The sequence below is a fragment of the Mustela putorius genome, unplaced genomic scaffold (assembly GCF_011764305.1).
Source record: "Mustela putorius furo isolate JIRA1106 unplaced genomic scaffold, ASM1176430v1.1 tig00003987_pilon_pilon_pilon, whole genome shotgun sequence".
In the NCBI taxonomy this organism is placed as follows: domain Eukaryota; kingdom Metazoa; phylum Chordata; class Mammalia; order Carnivora; family Mustelidae; genus Mustela; species Mustela putorius.
In genome coordinates, this window is record NW_025422126.1 from 17,748,658 (window position 1) to 17,767,308 (window position 18,651).

Sequence of the window (18,651 nt, forward strand, 5' to 3'; positions counted from 1 at the left end):
TCCTCTTGACCTGGTCAAGCCTCAAGGACTCCCTGCTAGGACCTCACCCACTCTTCCCTCAATGGTTCTGTGACTTGAAATCTGTCCTCTTTTTTGCCATCAGCCTTCCTATCACCTCATCTCTAGTGTTTTAATTCCTCATTTCATGACATGCATAATCTATAGGCAATAGGGAGCCACCAAAGCAATGTTCCAGAAAGATGAACTTGACCTTGGGTCACATAAAAATTGAAGAAAGAAGAGACTAGTCAGATGGCTATTACAGAAGAAAAACAGGGAAGTAATAATAGCACTGTCCTTGGTCTACAGCAGTGGCAAGAGAAGCATAATCACTATCTGAGTTGGGAGGGTCAAAGAAGAAAATATGGCAGAAGTTTCAAGTCCAAGTGACTATGGGAAAGGTATATACCAAGTCCAGAGAATGGGGAAAGATGCCTAGTTTAGACATATAAAATATCATCCTTTACTACTTATCATTAAGAGGGATGATTGTGCATTGGGGAGGGTATGTGCTATGGTGAGTGCTATGAAGTATGTAAGCCTGACGATTCACAGACCTATACCCCTGGGGCAAATAATACATTATATGTTAATTTAGAAAAAATTTTTAAAAAAGAAGGATGATTGCGGATGTTCTCTGTATTCTCTGTTGTTGTTACTGTCATTTTCTACTTTATGATTTTGCTACATTCAGTATATTTTACTTCACTAATAGAGAAAAAACAACAATCTGCTTTTTCATGCCACTTTGCTATGACATATTGATCTTGCCAGATATATGAGAGATCATGATGGAGATGGCCAGCAGGAAGACCAAACTGTAGGTCTGAAGGTCATGGAAATCAAAATTAGATACACGTTTTTGGAGACACCTGCATGGAGTTTAAAGCCATGGGAACATGTAAAACTCTCAAGAGAAGGAGACAAAACTGAAGAGAGCCAGAGGATGAACTTCAGCCTCAAGCTGTAGAGCCCTGAAATCAATGATCACAGGGAGTAACAGGTTGTAGGTAAGAGGACTGGATATATTCCACGAGCCAGAGGCTTTACCCTACCTGCTCAGTTGTTGTTTTTGTTTGTTTGTTTGTTTGTTTGTTGTTTTTTAAAGATTTTATTTATTTATTTACTTGACAGAGAGAGATCACAAGCAGGGAGAGAGAGAGGGAAGCAGGCTCCCCACCGAGCAGAGAGCCCGATGCGGAGCTCAATCCCAGGACCCTGGGATCACGACCCGAGCCGAAGGCAGAGGCTTAACCCACTGAGCCACCCAGGCGCCCGTACCTGCTCAGTTTTAAGCTCAGAGAATGGACAGATGTGGTTCAGGCAGGAGCTCTGTGCCACCAGAATATTTTGGAGTGTCCTTCTTGATACAGTTCATTAATTGTTACAGTGATTTGCTTTGGTGCCACACGCCCATCAAACCGTGAACTTCTTGAGGTCAGCAACCATGCCTTGTTCGCTTCTTTATCCTTCTTTGTCTTCCCCTCACCTAGAACTGTCTCTAACACATACCGCCCCTTTCATATACATTTGTGCTGAAGAAACCAGCCACACACCTTAGAGCTATTCCTCCCCATCCCGTCCTTCTCTCAAATGACTTAGCTTTGGTCAGACTCCTATGCGCTCTCCTGTCAGAACTAGTCCTCTAAAACACAGTTGTCCCACATGCCTAATGCTCACATGTCTGTGACAGAGTTTCTACTGCCCTACAGAAAGCCCCGGGGTGTTTTGCCCACACACCGTTCACCCTACTTAGAAAGTTCCCCATCTTACTGCGTGTACACACTGCTTACCTCTAAGCATAAACCATGTTAGTCCGGATGGTATTTAGAAAATCTATAATTAGCCAGGCTAGGCTAGAAACAAGGCAATAAACTGCCCAGCAGAGAGTAGCCCAGACTTGACACACATTTTTTTGTTTGTTTGTTTGACATGTGGTTGCCAAATTTAGCTCATTCTACATTTCTAGATCTATTATGTTGACATTTAAGACCCTTCTTCTAAAACTCCCTGGAGAATTACAGTCTTTAAGAATTAGACACTGAAGAGAGTCAAGTCTAAAACCTGCCGTCTCCACCCCACCACCACCACCACCCCGCATCGAATTTCACAATGCAGAAGCATTTCATAAAACCTGAAACAACAAAGCACTGTGATGAAGATGAACCTCATGGCTACTGGCATGGGGACTCCATGTCCCGGGGCTCCTGGCTCTAAGCCCAGGCTGCCTCCCCATCACTCTGCCTGTTAGATAATGTCCTCCAATGTTTCTCTGTCACACAGTTTAGGCAGGGGAAGTTACCACAGAAGTGCCTGATGGAAGTACTTTTCCTTGGCCACTTGCTGACTCTTGCAACCCTGGGCAAGTCCCTGACCTCTGATTCTTGTTTTTCTCTAATATAAAATAGGTGTAATACTACCTGATCTGTGTATACCCTCAGCGATGCTGGGCAGATCAAGCAGGAAAATGTACGTGAAGGTAGTTCGTACTAACAGTTAAGAACAGAATAAGAGCTAACATTTATTTACCAGGTGTTATACGTCAAGCAGGCACCACTTCCCAGGAATTACCTCGTTTTATTTTTTTAACAACTCTAAGGAGCAGGTTCTGCTACTGTCCTTGGTTTACAGACAGGAAACCACAGCTCAGACATGTAAGTGACTCGCACCCGTCCCAAAGCTGGCAAGGGAAGAAGTTGGAAGAAGCTGGCCCAAATAACCTGGGCACACTGAAAATACTTTTGAACTGGCAGAAACTATAAGAGATTACATAATACAAATATGTGATATCCCAGGAAAATGAAACAAGAGCCTTTTTGTAGATGAGGCATCTGAGGTCGAGCAAGGTCTAGTAACTGAGGTCCCATAGTTTTCCCAGCGTCAAGTACTATATTTTTAAAACATATTTAGAATATGTCTAGGGAAGCTTGGATGGCTCAGTCGGTTAAGTGTCCAACTCTTGATTTCAGTTCAGGTCCTCATCTCAGGGTCATGAGATCAAGCTCCACGCCAGGCTTGAGCTCAGCAGGGAGTCTGCTTGAGCTTCTCTCTCTCCCCACCCCTTGCTGACCCTCCTCTCCGCTCTCATGCACTCTCTCTCTCTGAAATAAATAGTTAAATCTTCTTTTAAAGAAAGAATGTGTCTAAAGTATTTTATTTTGAGGGCACCTAAGTGACTCAGTTAAGCGTCTACCTTCAGCTCAGGTCCTGATCCCAGAGTCCCCGGACCGAGCCCCACACTGGCCTCCCTGCTGGTGACTGGTCAGGGAACCCACTTCTCCCTCTACCCCTCACCTCACTCCTGCTTTCTCTAATAAATAAAATCTTTAAAAAATAAATAAATAAAGTATTTTAAATTTTTTTTTAAGATTTATTTATTTATTTATTTGCGAGACAGGGAGCAAGAGTCGGGGAGGGAGAAAGGGAATCCTAAGCAGGCTCCATGCCCAGCATGGAACCTGATGTGGGGCTCGATCTCACAATCCTGAGATCAGGACCTGAGCCAAAATCAAGAGTCAGATGCATAACTGACAGAGCCACCCAGGCGCCCCCAAAGTATTTTATTTTTAAATTGTGGGAAGTAGAGCAAAGCTGTTAGAAACCTTGGTACTGGATTCCATGGCCAAATTTTAAATTCCAGCACTACCACTTAACCAACTATGTTACCGGGGAATTAAAAATTAAGTATGTGTATTATACACATAATAATAAATGCTTAAGAAATGTTAGCTGCTATTACTATGACCGTCCCAAATCCTCCAGCTGTGCTCCCAAAGCACACAAAAAGTTCTAGACAAAACTGTACCGTTCTCTTTGAAAATGCTGATGGAATAATTACAGTAATCAGATTTGAAGAGGAATAGAAAGGAGAATCTCAAATGTGAAGCTTTTGCTTACTTTTTTTCCTGATAAATCTATTTTTAAAACTCTACAACCAAGAATCAATTTTTCAGAAATAGATTTTCATTCTATTTCATCCCACTACCTGTACAGTCGTTCTGATTAATATCCAGAAACACGTTAGAAATAGGAAGAAGGCAAGAAAAACCTTAGGTAAATCTAAAGAAGCAACACAGAAAGAAAGAAAGAGAGAGAGAGAGAGAAAGAAAGAAAGAAAGAAAGAAAATGAAAGAAGTAATACCTTTCAGTGGGAGGAGGGTATAATCCCAGGGGACCACCTATGACCCAGGCACTCACAGGCCTGTGGTCTCTAAGAGCATGGCTTGATTCCAAGTCACACAGAACTGTATTAATTGGGCTCTTCCACTTAATAGGTAGGTGGCCTTGGGCGGAGGGACTTAATTTCTCTTGACACTGTCAAGTGCTCTGAAAGCCAGAGCTGACCCAGCTGCTCCTCCGTGATAGAATCTTTGAGACTCAGGATGATTGCCATTCCCTGTGAGGTTTGTGGAATTTACCATGTTGGTTTTCAGCCTACTTCACAAGCCCTGAGAGGTATTTTAAAAAAAGAAAAAAAAAGTTTTCTGTTTTTTGTTTTTATTAAGTAATCTCTATGCCCAGTGTGGGGCTGGAACTCATGACCGGGGAGATCAAAAGTCACATGCTCCACAGGCTGAACCAGCCAGGCACCCCCTGAGAGGTATTTTTTGGAGTCTTTGAGGAATAGACTGGTCAGTCAAAGTGGCTACAAGAGACATATCACAGAATTTAGTTGGACACGTACAGGCCATGAGTTGGCACTGAATCAAATGAATATCAAAAATCTCATGAGCAAAGATTCCCTCCATTGCAGATGGATATGATATTCTATCAATGACACAGCCTGTCCTCTCTATGTCATCCATCCTCTCAACCACCTCAAAGTGTGGCCCTCCTGTTCACACTTTAGCCTCACCTGTTCTTTCCACACACACAGCAGAGTTGAGCCAAAGGAGAAAGAGAAGCATTCTTAGGTCTGGACAGACAGGCTGATCTGAAGGTGTTGTAAGGTACGCTTAGCTGACTAGAGTCTGAGTGGGTACTTGAGGTTGGATTTCGTATGAATTCACTCCTCACAGGGCTACCTATGTAGCTTGAAATATGTCACCACGATGTTCCACTAAACCTTTCCACAAGGGCCCAACTTCCCCACAACAAGTAGGGCCTGATTCCCAGCTTCTAACACAGCTCATGAGGGCCTTTGGGCTGGAGGCTGCCAAAGGCAGGTTACCACTGAACATCAGAGCCCTGGGAAAAAGTAGTTCCCCTCCTGAGATACTACACACCACTACAGCTGTACAGCCGACTTTCCAAATGCCTCAGATTTCTTATTTGCACAGAATTCTGTGGCTATAGCCTCCCCAGCAACTTCAGTCCAGAACCACAGCTTCAGAGGCATTTCTTCTTTCTTTTTTCCTTTTTTTTAAAGATTTTATTTATTTACTTGGGAGAGAGAGAAAGCACAATGGGAGAGGGGGAAGCAGGCGTCCCGCTGAGCAGGGAGCCTGGCATGGGGCTCCAACCCAGGACCCCAGGTTCATGACCAGAGCCCAAGGCAGACACTTAACTGACTGACCCACCCATATGCCCTGCTATGCAGTCTCTTAAAAAAAAAAAAAATTGACAAACGATTACTTCATATGAGACTAGAGAGAAAGCAAGAAGCTTAGTGAGGAGGTTAATGCAATAGTCCAGGTGAGAAAAGAGGGTGACTTCAAATGAGGTTGACACCCAGGTGCCTCCTCAGGAGGCATTTCGAAATTTAGTGCTTAAATTGTTCATGACAGCATGCTGTACCACGGATAAAGCTGAAAAATGATGCCGGGTATTCTGGACCAGATTATAGATGTAATATAGGACTCCTCATTTATTATGACTTAGCACATTCGTATCATGCCCTTCTTGCCTACCATTATACATGTTATTGTCACAATAATCCCTGAGGTTCTCCTGGATAATAGGTACTGTCACCTTTAGGTGGCATTTGTTGGTTGCCCATTTCTTATTTAATGGGAGAAAGCATCCTGCCTAATTTATAGATAAGGCAACTGAGATCAGGAGGTTAAGAAACTTGCCTAAAACAGCTCAGGACATGTGGGGTAAAACAGGGAACAGTCAAAAGTGGTTCGCCTCTGGAATTTAGACTCTTAATTACTATGCCTTTCTACCTTCTCTGTTAGATCAGGACACTGAGATTCACGGACATTCTCTAACATGCTAAGGTCACATCCCTACTTGCGTTTGACACAAAAGTCTAAATGACAGCTACATCCCCTTTGAAACAGTAAGTTCCTTCTAAACTTGAGTTCTAGATATATCAGCGCAGCCAGAAGAGTTTTCAGACAATAAACCATCCAACAACCGAAGTGCAGAGACTCACAGTGGCTTTTCTAGATGAAAAGCCCAATCAGTGGCTGATGGCATCGTCTGGTCGCTGATAACCCCCTATGCCACCAGAGCTGCTGAAGATGACTCCAAATGTAGGAATCTGTTCACATGCCAAAAGTTTTATCATAAGACTCAGCGGCTCATGATTAAAGAGGCACCAGAGTCCCCAGAAACAGAAATACCCTTTCAGAAATTTTCCACATTTACTCTTGCTTCCAGCCATGATTAAGTATTTCCCAGACAAATACACCAGCTAAAAAGGAAACCGTTTTCTGAAAGAGAAGTGGCGGGTTTGGGTCCAGCACTTAAGCAAAGGCTCCTGGTACCATAATGAACAGCCAGAGGTGAAGTGGCACTGTTCACAGAGAATCCCAGAGGACCTTGAAACGTCGGAGCAGGAAGATTCCTGAACTGCCATGGCCAATCCTTTTTCACTTAAGAGGGATGCAACTGAGCAGAAGGGACGCGTCTGGAGCCACTGGGCAGGTTGGTGAGTGACAGAGCCAAGATCTGTAATGAGGGGTTGGACATGGCCAGGTTGCAAACAGCTTCAGTCCAAGGGCTCACACCTTTGCCTCACGTTTGCCTGACTCCCCCACCCAACTTGGGGGACAAACCCTCAGAAGTAAACTCTGGTCTCAAACATTGTAATGAAGTTTCTCATTTCCCAGATCTCTCAGTGAAAACTTAATGGGCAAATCAAGAAATCTTAGGGCTAATGTCATAGACTCTTTGACAAAAGTGCCCCTAAGGTAGGTGCATGGCTCCTTTTCTTTTTTTCTTTGAGATTTTATTTATTTATTTGACCGGGAGAGCACAAGCAGGGTGAGTGGCAGACGGAGGGAGAGGGAGAAGCAGGCTCCCCTCTAAGCAGGGACCCCCATGCGGGGCTCGATCCAATACCAGGGTCCTGCTCAACCAGCAAAGCCACCCAGGCACCCCCCCAAGCCTCCTTTTCATAGACCACAGAGAAACACGGAAATAATACTTTGCTCCAAAAACATATACACGAAGATCCTTGGCTTCCTCAAAGCTGAGGACCTCAAACTCGCTTGACAGAGAGGGGGCAGGAGTTGGAATGAACTAAGTAAGTAGTTAAAAACAGCAGTTGGGGGCGCCTGGGTGGCTCAGTGGGTTAAAAAGCCTCTGCCTTCGGCTCAGGTCATGATCTCAGGGTCCTGGGATCAAGCCCCGCATTGGGCTCTCTGCTGAGTGGGGAGCCTGCTTCCTCCTCTCTCTCTGCCTGCCTCTCTGCCTACTTGTGATCTCTCTCTGTGTCAAATAAATAAAATCTTAAGAAAACAAGAAAAAGAAAAACAGCAGTTGGGGGACAACAGGTGGGTAAGAGCCCTTCTAGCCCTGAACGCTCCTGCCCGCAGTTAACCGGTCTCAGGGCTTCCCCCTTGGTGGCTGGCATGACACTAGGGGCCGCGTCACCGGCAGTGTCGTCCACGCCCGGAAAAAGAGCCAGAGACCGAGAACTCCAGACAGTCTCTCCCCAGACGGTCTCTCCCTAGGTCCCTGGGGAGGCCCGCACGGGGTCGAGAGATCCCAGGGGAGAGTGTGCGAGGGAGTTCGAGCAACAGCGCCAAAGCGCCAGGGAATGCACTTGAAGTTTCAGCGAGCGAGACAGAAAAACTTTTGTTTCCTCGGAAACCAAGTTTCCAGCGCACCAGGAAAAGTCTCGTGCGGGCGCCCGGGACCGGCCCGCAGCCCCCCGCCCCGGAACTGCAGGGCCGCGGCGAGACCCCCGTGCCCTCGCCCCTCCCCCGGGGGCTCACCTGCGATGTCCCAGAGCTGCAGGCGCACCACCGTCTCCGGGTCCCAGTGCAGCACCTTGAGCGCGAAGTCCACGCCGATGGTGGCCCGGTAGTGCGAGGAGAAGTTCTGGTGCACGTAGCGCTTGATGATGCTGGTCTTGCCCACGCCCAGGTCGCCGATCACCAGCAGCTTGTACAGGTGCTCCTTGTGCGGGGCCTGCATCCTGGCGGGCCGCCCGCGTGCCGTGCCGGACCGGGGAGCGCAGCCGGGGCCTGGGCGGGAGACCGACTCCGGGAGCACGAGTGCGGGCGTCAGGGAGAGGAGCGGCGGGGCGGGGGCGAGGGGCGGAACTCCTCCCCCGCCGCCTGGAGAAACGCCCAGACAGGCGCCCAGGGGTTAATCCTCCTTCCTTTCCCGGGGCCGCGCGCCGCCCTGGAGGGGGGTGGAAGAGGGAGCGTCTCCGGGGACTGGCAACCAGGGGGCTCCCGTCTTAATGCCTGTTGCAAAGGTTATTCGTGCAGCACTTTACAGTCTCCGAAGCACTTTCCTCGCCTGTGATCCTGAACACAAAGCTTTGAGGTGTGGGCTTTGTTTTCCACGTTTTCCGTGCAGGAAAACTGCGTGTGGAAAAGTTCAGCGCATTGCAGGAGATGGAAGTGACAAACCCGGGGGAACCCAGGGCTCCTGAGCTTAGAGACCCGCCCCCAGCCCTCACTTTAGGGAGAGCTTGGAAGAGAGGCAGCTGAGAATACAATTTCAGGAGGAAGGATCGGGGTCTGGGTTCCTTATGCACTGGTTTTTTGAGGTGAGTGGCCCTGGGCAAGTCATTTGACCTTGGGCAAGCCTCAGTTTGCTTTCTTCCTCGGTGGCGGTGGCGTGATAATGTCACCTCTCTTGGGAGAGAAAACACTGAGCGCTTTCACACCTATTCAACTGTCAGTGGCCCAACAAGAGGGACCATGGAGCTGAAAACGCAGAGGGCATCCTTAGTTTTTAGACTTCTCTCCTATCCTAAAAGCTCTGGGCAACACTGAAATACAATTTCAATAACTATTCAGATTAGTTTAAATGCTAACAATAGCAAGTATTTATCCAGCACTTGCTGTGTGCCAATTTTTATATACTTACCACTTTATTGCCCTAGCAGTCTTAAATCCATACCATTATTCTTCCCATTTTACAAAGGAGGAAAAGGAGGCCTAGACATTTTAAGTAATGTACCCAGTATCAACCACTAATAAGGAAAAAGCCAACTTAAAAGCCAATTTCCTGAGCCAGAAAGGGTTTTTTTGTTTGTTTCTTAACGTACTCTTTTTTTTTTTTTAAGATTTTATTTATTTATTTGTCATAGAGAGAGAAGCGAAAGCAAGCACAGGCAGACAGAGTGGCAGGCAGAGGCAGAGGGAGAAGCAGGCTCCCCGCCAAGCAAGGAGCCCGATGTGGGACTTGATCCCAGGACGCTGGGATCATGACCTGAGCGGAAGGCAGCCGCTTAACCAACTGAGCCACCCAGGCGTCCCCTTAATGTACTCTTTTAACCAATCTGTATTTGTGCTTGGAATGATACAGAAATAACACAAAGATTCCTGGTCCCCAAAACTTTACCTTCTTGCGGGAGACTGACAATAATAACTAAGTACGATTTGTAACGTATTAGTCACTGATAAAATAAGGTAGGGGAACAGGCACGAAGAGTTGGAATGGGGTTGGCCTTTTAGAGAGGGGGGCCAGAGGAGGTCTCTCTGAGAAGGGAACTATTCAGTTAAAAACATCAGTTTCTGAGGAAGTGGCATGTAGATCTAAGGGACAAGCATCCTGGACCAAAGTGAGTCATTTTGTACCTGAATGTGCCAGGAACTGAGCAATGACCCCATTATCTCATTTCAACTTTCCAACTGTATCAGGTTGTATTTTGTCCAGTTGATAGATGAGGAAAGCAAGACAGAGCACAGCTTTCCCAAACCCACACAAAGTGTTAAAACGGGGATTCCAGTATAGGCTTGGGGGAGAAAGAGGAGAGGAAGTTTGGCGGGCCTACTGTGTGCCTGCCGTCAGACGACAACACTGCGCACACTATTGTCAGCGTCTGCAGGCCCCTCACAAGCAGAGGGTCGCCCCAGCTGCCTGCCCTGGATAAATCACATAGCCTCTCTGGAGCTCAGTTTCCACAACCACAAAATGAAAATAAGACTATCTGCCTCCTAGAGTTGCTGGTACAAGTCAATAAGATGCCAAGCCTGTAGCAGGTGCTGATGGCAGTTATTTTTTTTTAATATTTATTTATTAAAGATTTTATTTATTTATTTGACACACAGAGAGAGATAGATCACAAATAAGCAGAGCAGCAGGCAGAGAGAGAGGAGGACCCTGAGATCATGACCTGAACCAGAAGGCAGAGGCTTAACTCACTGAGCCACCCAGGTGCCCCTGATGGCAGTTATTAATAGCAAGTGAGGGACAAGCTTTCACACCATGTTCTCTGATATAAATACTAGGGACCGGCACCTTATCTTGTCAGCTTTCTGTCCCCTCCGGGGGTAACTCAGAAGCTTTGCTCCTAATCGGCATGCAGCAAAGGTGTGCAGAATTGCCCTGGTTTGCGTTTTATGGAATGCTCAGACAGGTAGCCATCCTTCTTCAGTTTCCACCCACGCAGGGACACACCAGGCAGATCATATCTAACAAGTAAGCCAAGTGTTCTACCTGCTTCAAGTATTGGCCAACATTGTGGCTTCATTTTGCAGGGACGGGAGTTCACAGACCTGAGGGGCCTCCGCCCTTCTTCGAGCTTGAAAAACGAGTGATAATTACAAAGACCCTCCCCAGATCTAAAATCCTGGCTCTGTAGATCTCAAGACAAGTTTGGTCCGGGCACGGAGCTGGTGGAGGAAACAAGGAGGGGATAGAAGTTTGAGACATAACATGAGCCCAGCCCTCGCTGTTGGGCCTGACCCAACCGCTTCACAGGCCCCGGCCTGTCTTCCCAGCCTCGTCCCCGCTGAGTCATCACCCCCCCCACCTGCTCCTCTCTGCTGATCAGGAGCATGTCAGAGCACCAAATGGTGAGATTTTTACTGTGTAGGGCAGCAGACCAAGACCCAGATTTTTTGAGATGGAAGCCTATAAAATTGGGTGAGGAGAGTGGTCTTTAAGACAAAAAAAAAAATTAAGGAACAGTTCCTGAAGCTTCAGCCTCCCTGCCTCTCCAGGGGGCAGGCAATCCCTCCATCAGGGGCAGTGGGCAGCCAGAGACAGCAAGCTCCCTGGCTAGACAGGAAGTATGGCAATTTGTTTCCAGAGTCATTCATTTAGGTCTCATGACAGTTCTTCACAGTGGGAAGAAATTACTCTTGGTTTATATTTTTTTAATCTTTTAGACTAAAGCCGCTCGGTGAGCTTGCCAGGCCAGCAGCCCCATGAAATCCCGAAAGACCCCAAGTAAAATGAGGGAACTGGGTTGCAAGATCTCTGGAGCGCACGGCTGACCCTGGGCCTTTTGGACACCTTCCTGCAGGAGTGACGCCCCAGATGATTCTAATCACCCCCACAATGGCACCATTTCCCGAGCTGTGGCGTTGTCTCTCCTGTGCTCCATCTGCTCCCCCTACCCAACGAGGACATTTGGGAGAAGGCTGTGGAAGGGCCATTTTAAAACAAACACTGTGGTTCTCTTCCGGTTTCATGGCTCCATTCTCTCCTCAGCTGCTCCGCATTTGCCCCCGAGGTATGGGCTCTCCAAGCACATTTTTGGGACGGCAAACCTTTCTGTGCCCCCTTGCTTTGCTTTGAATTTTTCTTCCCTCAGAACTAGGCTGCAAGCCAGGAGCCAGGAATTTGAAGGCAGAATATCAGCTAGATTCAGGCTAGAGTAGCTTTAAGTGAAAAGGACATTAGCCAACAGGTCGACCATCCTTGCCTTCTATCCTCCCTCTACCCCCGGATTATGAGACTCCAAAAGAACCCATCTGCCCCAACTGAAGAATCCGTCTGCCTTGGATATGTTGGGACTCTCCGGAGGATGCCTGGCTTCATGCCGACAAGTCAGCTCTCCTTCCCTCCAGAGTGAATGGCTGGGGTTGTGCCATGTGGCTCCTCCCAGCAGCTACCCAGTACCATGGAGACCCATTTTCAACAGAAGCTCTTAAAGCATCTCTAGTGATGCTTTGATAATCTTACTACCCTCAAATTGCTACACCACAGCACGCCCTCTCCTGAACAACAGGAAGGGAGATGATTCAAGTCTGTAAAAGCTCTAGGAGACCATGCAGTGCTCAGAATTCAGGCATGGAATGGCCTTCCCAAAAGCACTGAGTCAGATTTCTCTAGGTCTCCGTTCCCCTGCTATCCAACAGGGTGCATATTCTTGCACATATTCAGTGGTAAAACGAATTGAAACGATTGGAAATTGCTTTGCAAACATAAACGTGAAGGCTGCATGTTTCCCTCCCAGGCTATTGCATGAGGTGAGTCCCTAAAATGTTACCTTGTCTGCCTTCACCGGTAAGAGAGCGGTAGGGAGTTACTCATTAGCTCATATGGCTCTTCATGATTGCTCTTGAAAAATTACCTAAATAAATTCAAGGTAGGGTAACAAAGACTCTGTTGCAGGAAAGGTAAGGTAATTTTTCTTCGATTAATGCAAGCAATATATCTTCTGAAAAAGGCCTGTAAGAGACTACCCTAGAATTTATCATCCAAACAGGTACTCTTGAGAGTGAAAGGGGGACCTATTAATAATTACACCAAACCACAGAAACAAGCCAGGGCTGTCCAAAAGAATGTTTACTCCTGAAGCAGAGGGCTAGAGCTCTCACGTGAGACCCACAACCAAGAATGACATTTGAAAAATCTCTTAAAGCATCATTTTAATAAATAGTTGGGGCCAAGGTAAGGCTGAGCTAATTTCTCGTTCTCTTCCAAGAGGCCCCCTTTTATCTACTAGCTTGTCAGAAACGTGTTCTTACTTGCAATGGGAGTTATTTCAGTATTGACTCAGGACTGAGCAGGTCCCTGGAAGTAGGCAACCATGTTCACATTATTTGGAGAGAGGCCAAGATGGGTTCTGTATGGAAAGTGCTTGAAATGAATACATGTCAGTCTATGAGAATTGGACTTTTTACCCAGAGAGAAAAACTATAATGGGATATTTACTGGTTATCATCAGAAATTGATTGCAGGTGAGTTTTTGAAGCCACCATTCAGTTTGGACCGAGAAAAGCAGATTATGCGCTAAACCATTTTCAGCAGATTTATTACCAGCTAAACCTATATGCTAAAGCTACACACATTTGACTAGCTTTCAACAGAAGGGGGCTGAGCTGGGATTCATTTTCCTCCTAACCCACCCAATATGGACGAGTATAAATGGCCTACGGAATGGCCAAAAGGCAAGCATCTGAGAAAAGGGAGCAAAATGATTCAATACGACTCAAGAGTTTCAACTGTCTTGTACCACGCACCAAGCCCTTTATCTTATTTAACCTTCACATCCAAACTGTTGGTAGGTATCCCCACTTTGTAATGAGGGAAATGGGGATCCCAGAATTTAAATAATTTGCCCAAAGTGACGGAATGAAATTTGTAACTCATGATTCCTAAATCCCTGCTTTTCCTACTCTACACACTCCAATGGCATGCAGTAAAAATCGAGATCCAGGCTTCTCCAGCTTTGTTTCTGCTATTATACCAGATATCGAAGCCATAAAAAAAAGGGGAGGGGTAATTCTCTTTATGTTTTACAAAGTCCTAAGTATGGAGGGAAACATCCAATAAAGGAGGAAAATAAAAATGTACACTTTAACCATGAAAGGATACATGGCACCATCTCTCACCAAGCCAGACGAATAGACAGCACTCCATTTGGATGCCGTGCTAGCCCTCTGTGGGCGTGACCTGATCTAGCAAACGTAGAGAGCGTAAAACAAGGAGCCTACGTCTGATGCTTTCAGAGAAGACAGTAGTCTAATAACACTCAGGATCTCCTGGGAGTGGAACGCCCAGCCCATAACAAGTGGGGATATAGGGACTGGTATGGTCTCACTTAGAGGATAACTCGAGAAAATTAGACAAGAGTACTGATCCAAGAATATTTATGTGCAACATACCATGACAGAATTGTTTTGAGGGGCAGGGGCAGGAATGGGATCTTAGATTTATCTACAAGAATGTCCCTACCGTAAAATTTCACCATTTACATTGACGTGGATGGAACTGGAAGCAATTATGCTGAGAGAAAATACGTCAATCAGAGAAAAACAATTATCATAAGGTTTCACTCATATGTGGACTATAAGACAGTGCAGGGCGCCTGGGTGGCTCAGTGGGCTAAGCCGCTGCCTTCGGCTCAGGTCATGATCTCAGGGTCCTGGGATCGAGTCCCGCATCGGGCTCTCTGCCCAGCAGGGAGCCTGCTTCCTCCTCTCTCTCTCTCTCTCTCTCTCTCTCTCTCTGCCTGCCTCTCTGCCTACTTGTGATCTCTCTCTGTCAACTAAATAAATAAAAAATCTTAAAAAAAAAAAAAAAAGACACAGTGCAGAGGATCATAGGGGAAGGGGAGGAAAACAGAATGGGAAGAAATCAGAGAGGGAGACAAACCATGAGAGACTTTTAACTATGGGAAAGAAACTGAGGGCTTCTGGGGGGTGAGGAGTGGGGGGATGGGGTAACTGGGGGATGGGCATTAAGGAGGGCACATGATGTGATGAGCCTCAGGTGTTAAACACAACTGATAAATTATTGACCAAAACATCTGAAACTAATGACGTACAAGATGTTGGCTAATTGAATTAAAAATAAAAATGCTCCTGCCATCAACATGTTTGCAGTCTGGTTAGTGTCGCTCAGCAGGCACACACATGGCCTTCTACCTCCCTTTCTGCCCTCTTCCCAGATCCCTTCACTGGTTGCTTCCTTTCTCTGCTGCCCACTGCTCAACTGTGCTAGCCTCCTTCTGTGGGGCTCTGCTTTTTCCCGCCTGAGCCCATCCACTTTGGTGACAATGGAGCAAACATGGCTATGGATTCAACTCTGGAATCAGACCCACTTACCTTGGTTTCACATGTGAACTTCACCGCCAAGCAGCGGTAGGACTTCCATAAAGAAATGTAGCCTTGTGCGCCTTTGTAAACCTGTCTCTTCAGGTGTAAAATGAGAATAATAATTTCCCCCTCCTGCAGTTTTCAGGACACCTGCATGAAATTGGGCTGTGTAGTGCCTTGCCTGGTGTTTGGCCCAGGATATACACTGAAAAGCAAACAGTGTTAAACTATCAAATTTGCTGATGACTTCTAGATCTGTGTCTGAGACTCCAACCTCACTCTTGCATTCCATACCCTGTTCCAACAGCTTTGGGGGCATTTCTACCAGGCTCTTTGGCGGACATTTCAAGTGCAGCATATGCAAAACTGAACACATTATCTACCCTAACAGACTTGTTCCTTTTCCTGTATTCCTGGTTTTGGTCAGTGGTTCCACCCTCCCCAAAGTCTACCAAGCCTGAAAACTCAGTCACGCTTGACTCCTCCCTCTGCATTACCCACACATCCCATCATCTGAGTCCTCTGATTCCATCTTGGACAAATTCCTGAGTGCATTTCTTCCACTCCACTCTGTCAGAAAACAGAGGTGAATATCTATTCAAAATTATTGAGGACAAAGGACTTTTAAGCATTATGCAAAAGGCAAAAATCATAAAAGGAAAAACGTTTTAAATGTATATCTATTAAAAATTCCCCGAGGCAAGATGAATGGTAAGTGCAAATGGAGGAAAAATTTGCAACTTTTAAGACAGGCAAAAAGGGGATCCACTTTATATATAAAGAGCTCTTATAAATTATTTTAAAACATCCAAATAGATAAAGGGATGGGATATAAATAAACAACCACCACACAAGAAAATGAACAGCCACTGGTAACAGGAGCAGAAAAATTAAACAATGAGATACCATTTTCGACTTTTTAAACAGACAAGTATGTTTTAATACTAAAAATACCCAATACTGACACAAATGCAAAGAAAGACATGATCATTTGATCGTAGTGGGGCTGTAATTTGAGAAAAAGCTGTTGGAGGGAAATGTGGTTATATGTATCAAAAACCTTAAAAATGCAGTGCTCTTTGACTGAATGATGCCATTTGTATGAATTTATGATAGCAAAATCATTAGAGGTTTGTACATATTTATTTATTTTTTTATTCTATTTCTAGGAAGAAATCTCACTAGAATCCTTAATGGTATAGCATACATCTTTAATAGTATATATTTCACTTCACAAATGCATATTATAGTGTTGCTTATCATGGAACAAAATTAGAACTTCTCGAATGCGCATCAGGTTAAATATGATAATGCTATAAATATGTAATGGCTCATCATATAACCTTTATAAAAAGGAGGTGAAAGAAAAATACTGATTGATTTGGAAAGGTGGTCATCATGTTTTTCACAATATTTTAAAACTGGAAAAAAATGGTAACTTATTATTATACCCCATTTGGCATATCTATCTAATTTCCATTATATATATATGTATAAACATATATATATATATATACGTGTCCCCTTCATATATATATATATATATATATATATATATATATATGTAATATGCACACCAAAAAGGTACGGAAAATTATCTATTTGTTATCAAAGATTATCTCTGGATGATGAGATAACTGCTTTGCTGTATCACATTTTTTCCTACTTTTCTATGTATTGTTTTTACAGGGAACATTATTGATTTCAAGGGAAGAAGAACAATTTTTTAAATGCATGTACACTGCATGGGTCTTGGAGCAGTTAGGCCAGCAGCCCCATTCCAGGCTTCAGCTGTCATTGTGTAACAGCGTTTTCTAGGCCTCTCCCCCAGGTGCTGAGAATCGTCAGTGTTTTAGGTTTCAGTCTTTATCCAGCCAACCTTTCCCATCCTGATTCCACTGATCTTATCAGTGCTGAGATGTTTGCCCTCCCCAGGGAACCACGGCCCCGTTTCATGGGTGGCATAATCAGGCCCACGCTCCAGAATGTCAGACGGGGTCCCCGCACTATCCTGGAACCCCTGTCCCAGCAACCCAGGCTCAGCTCACAGGGCATTGATGGAAGCCGTCCCCACAAGCTCCACCTGCCTGAAAGGAGGCATCGTCTTTCCGCCAAAGAGATGGCCCTCCCAGACCTTCAGAGCCTCCTTGTCTCCTTCCTGCCCATGTCCTGCTCTTCCACTCCGACACCAGTTTGCTGATTCTGCCCCCCAGACCCCTCCCATTCACCCTGTGCTTTCCACTTCAGTCCGTCTTGGCATCCCATCAAGTGGCTGCTTCCTCAGGAAATCTCCCTGGCTCTGTGTCCCCTTCTTAGACCCATCTGTCACCACTCTGAGATCAGTCTTCCTCAGAAATAATTTTTTCCAGTAGGGCACACCTCTACTCACAACCTCTGAACTCATCTTATGTTTGAGAGGAATAAATTCGGTCTTATTTAACCATTCCTGAGTGGTATTCTGTTCCATGCCACCAAACCAAATCCCAAATGACACACCTCTTGACATCCAGCAAGGTCCTTTCCTTCCTAGCACATATATGTAACAGCAGCCTGTATGTACACCGTTCCCGGCTCTGAGTCCTACCAAAATTACTTTTGGAGATTTCTTCCCAATCTAGCCTACTGATCACGTATCTTACCAGCACCTTGGCACAGTACCTGCCACGTCACACCCGTGGGCTCTAGACAAGATCTGTCTTCTTTCAGACTCAGCTGCTGTCCGGCTCATGTGGACAGTAAGGGTTTGCATGACAATGGAAAATATGAACCATGTGAGATCCTGTCTTACTGCCAACCCTTTTGAGCCCTGGATGCAATAAGCTGCTTGTTTTTTTTTCTATAAGGAACTTACTCGAGCGTTGCGACTGGCATCCACAGTAAGCAAGGGAAGGGAGAGAGTCCCATGACTGCTAGACTAGAAGTTTTAAACTGTGTTCCATATTTTACTCTGCCCCTAGTTCCCAGGCCAGCCTGGTCAATTCACCCCACACCATCAGACCCTCTCTGAATACCTTCTCTAAATTGATGACCTTCTCAAAGACAATCCAGGCATATATGTTAAGAGTCTTGAAAACAGGCATGGGCATAATTATGCAACACACAGTAAATGCCTTTTAAGCTGTTGTTCCTCTTTTAAGACTCCATCCTAAAAAATAATCAGGCTTTCAAAGATTTAAGCACAAGATTTTTAGTAGTAACATGAGTACCAATCAATAGAAAATTGGCTAAAAAGACAGCAGCATATCTATAAAATTTAATATTTGATAGCTATTAAATATACATACAAATATAAACATAAATTTATATTTATACAAATATAAATACATTTGTAAAAAATATTTAGTGCCATGTAATGTTTTGGGTATTTTATGGAAAGAAGCAAACTATGAAATTATACACGGAACACATCGATGCTATCATCTGTCTGTTCACAACCCTCCTGGGAGCTTCCCAGGTGTACTCTAAAACCAGCCCCCATGCTTAGAGGTCAGGAAGAGAGGAACAGAGGCAGGCCACCCCAGGTGGT

At 45.4% G+C, this 18,651-nt stretch overlaps 1 protein-coding gene across 1 annotated transcript in view; it reads right to left on the reverse strand.

Annotated features, from left to right (window-relative positions):
• Nucleotides 1–8,530, reverse strand: part of RAB38 (RAB38, member RAS oncogene family) — a 57,699-nt gene extending 49,169 nt beyond the window's left edge. The window contains exon 1 of the mRNA XM_004763557.3: nucleotides 8,109–8,530. Coding sequence (XP_004763614.1) covers nucleotides 8,109–8,310 — 202 coding nt within the window. The 5' untranslated portion in view covers nucleotides 8,311–8,530. The remainder of the gene's footprint in view (nucleotides 1–8,108) is intronic.
• Between the last annotated feature and the right edge of the window lie 10,121 nt (nucleotides 8,531–18,651).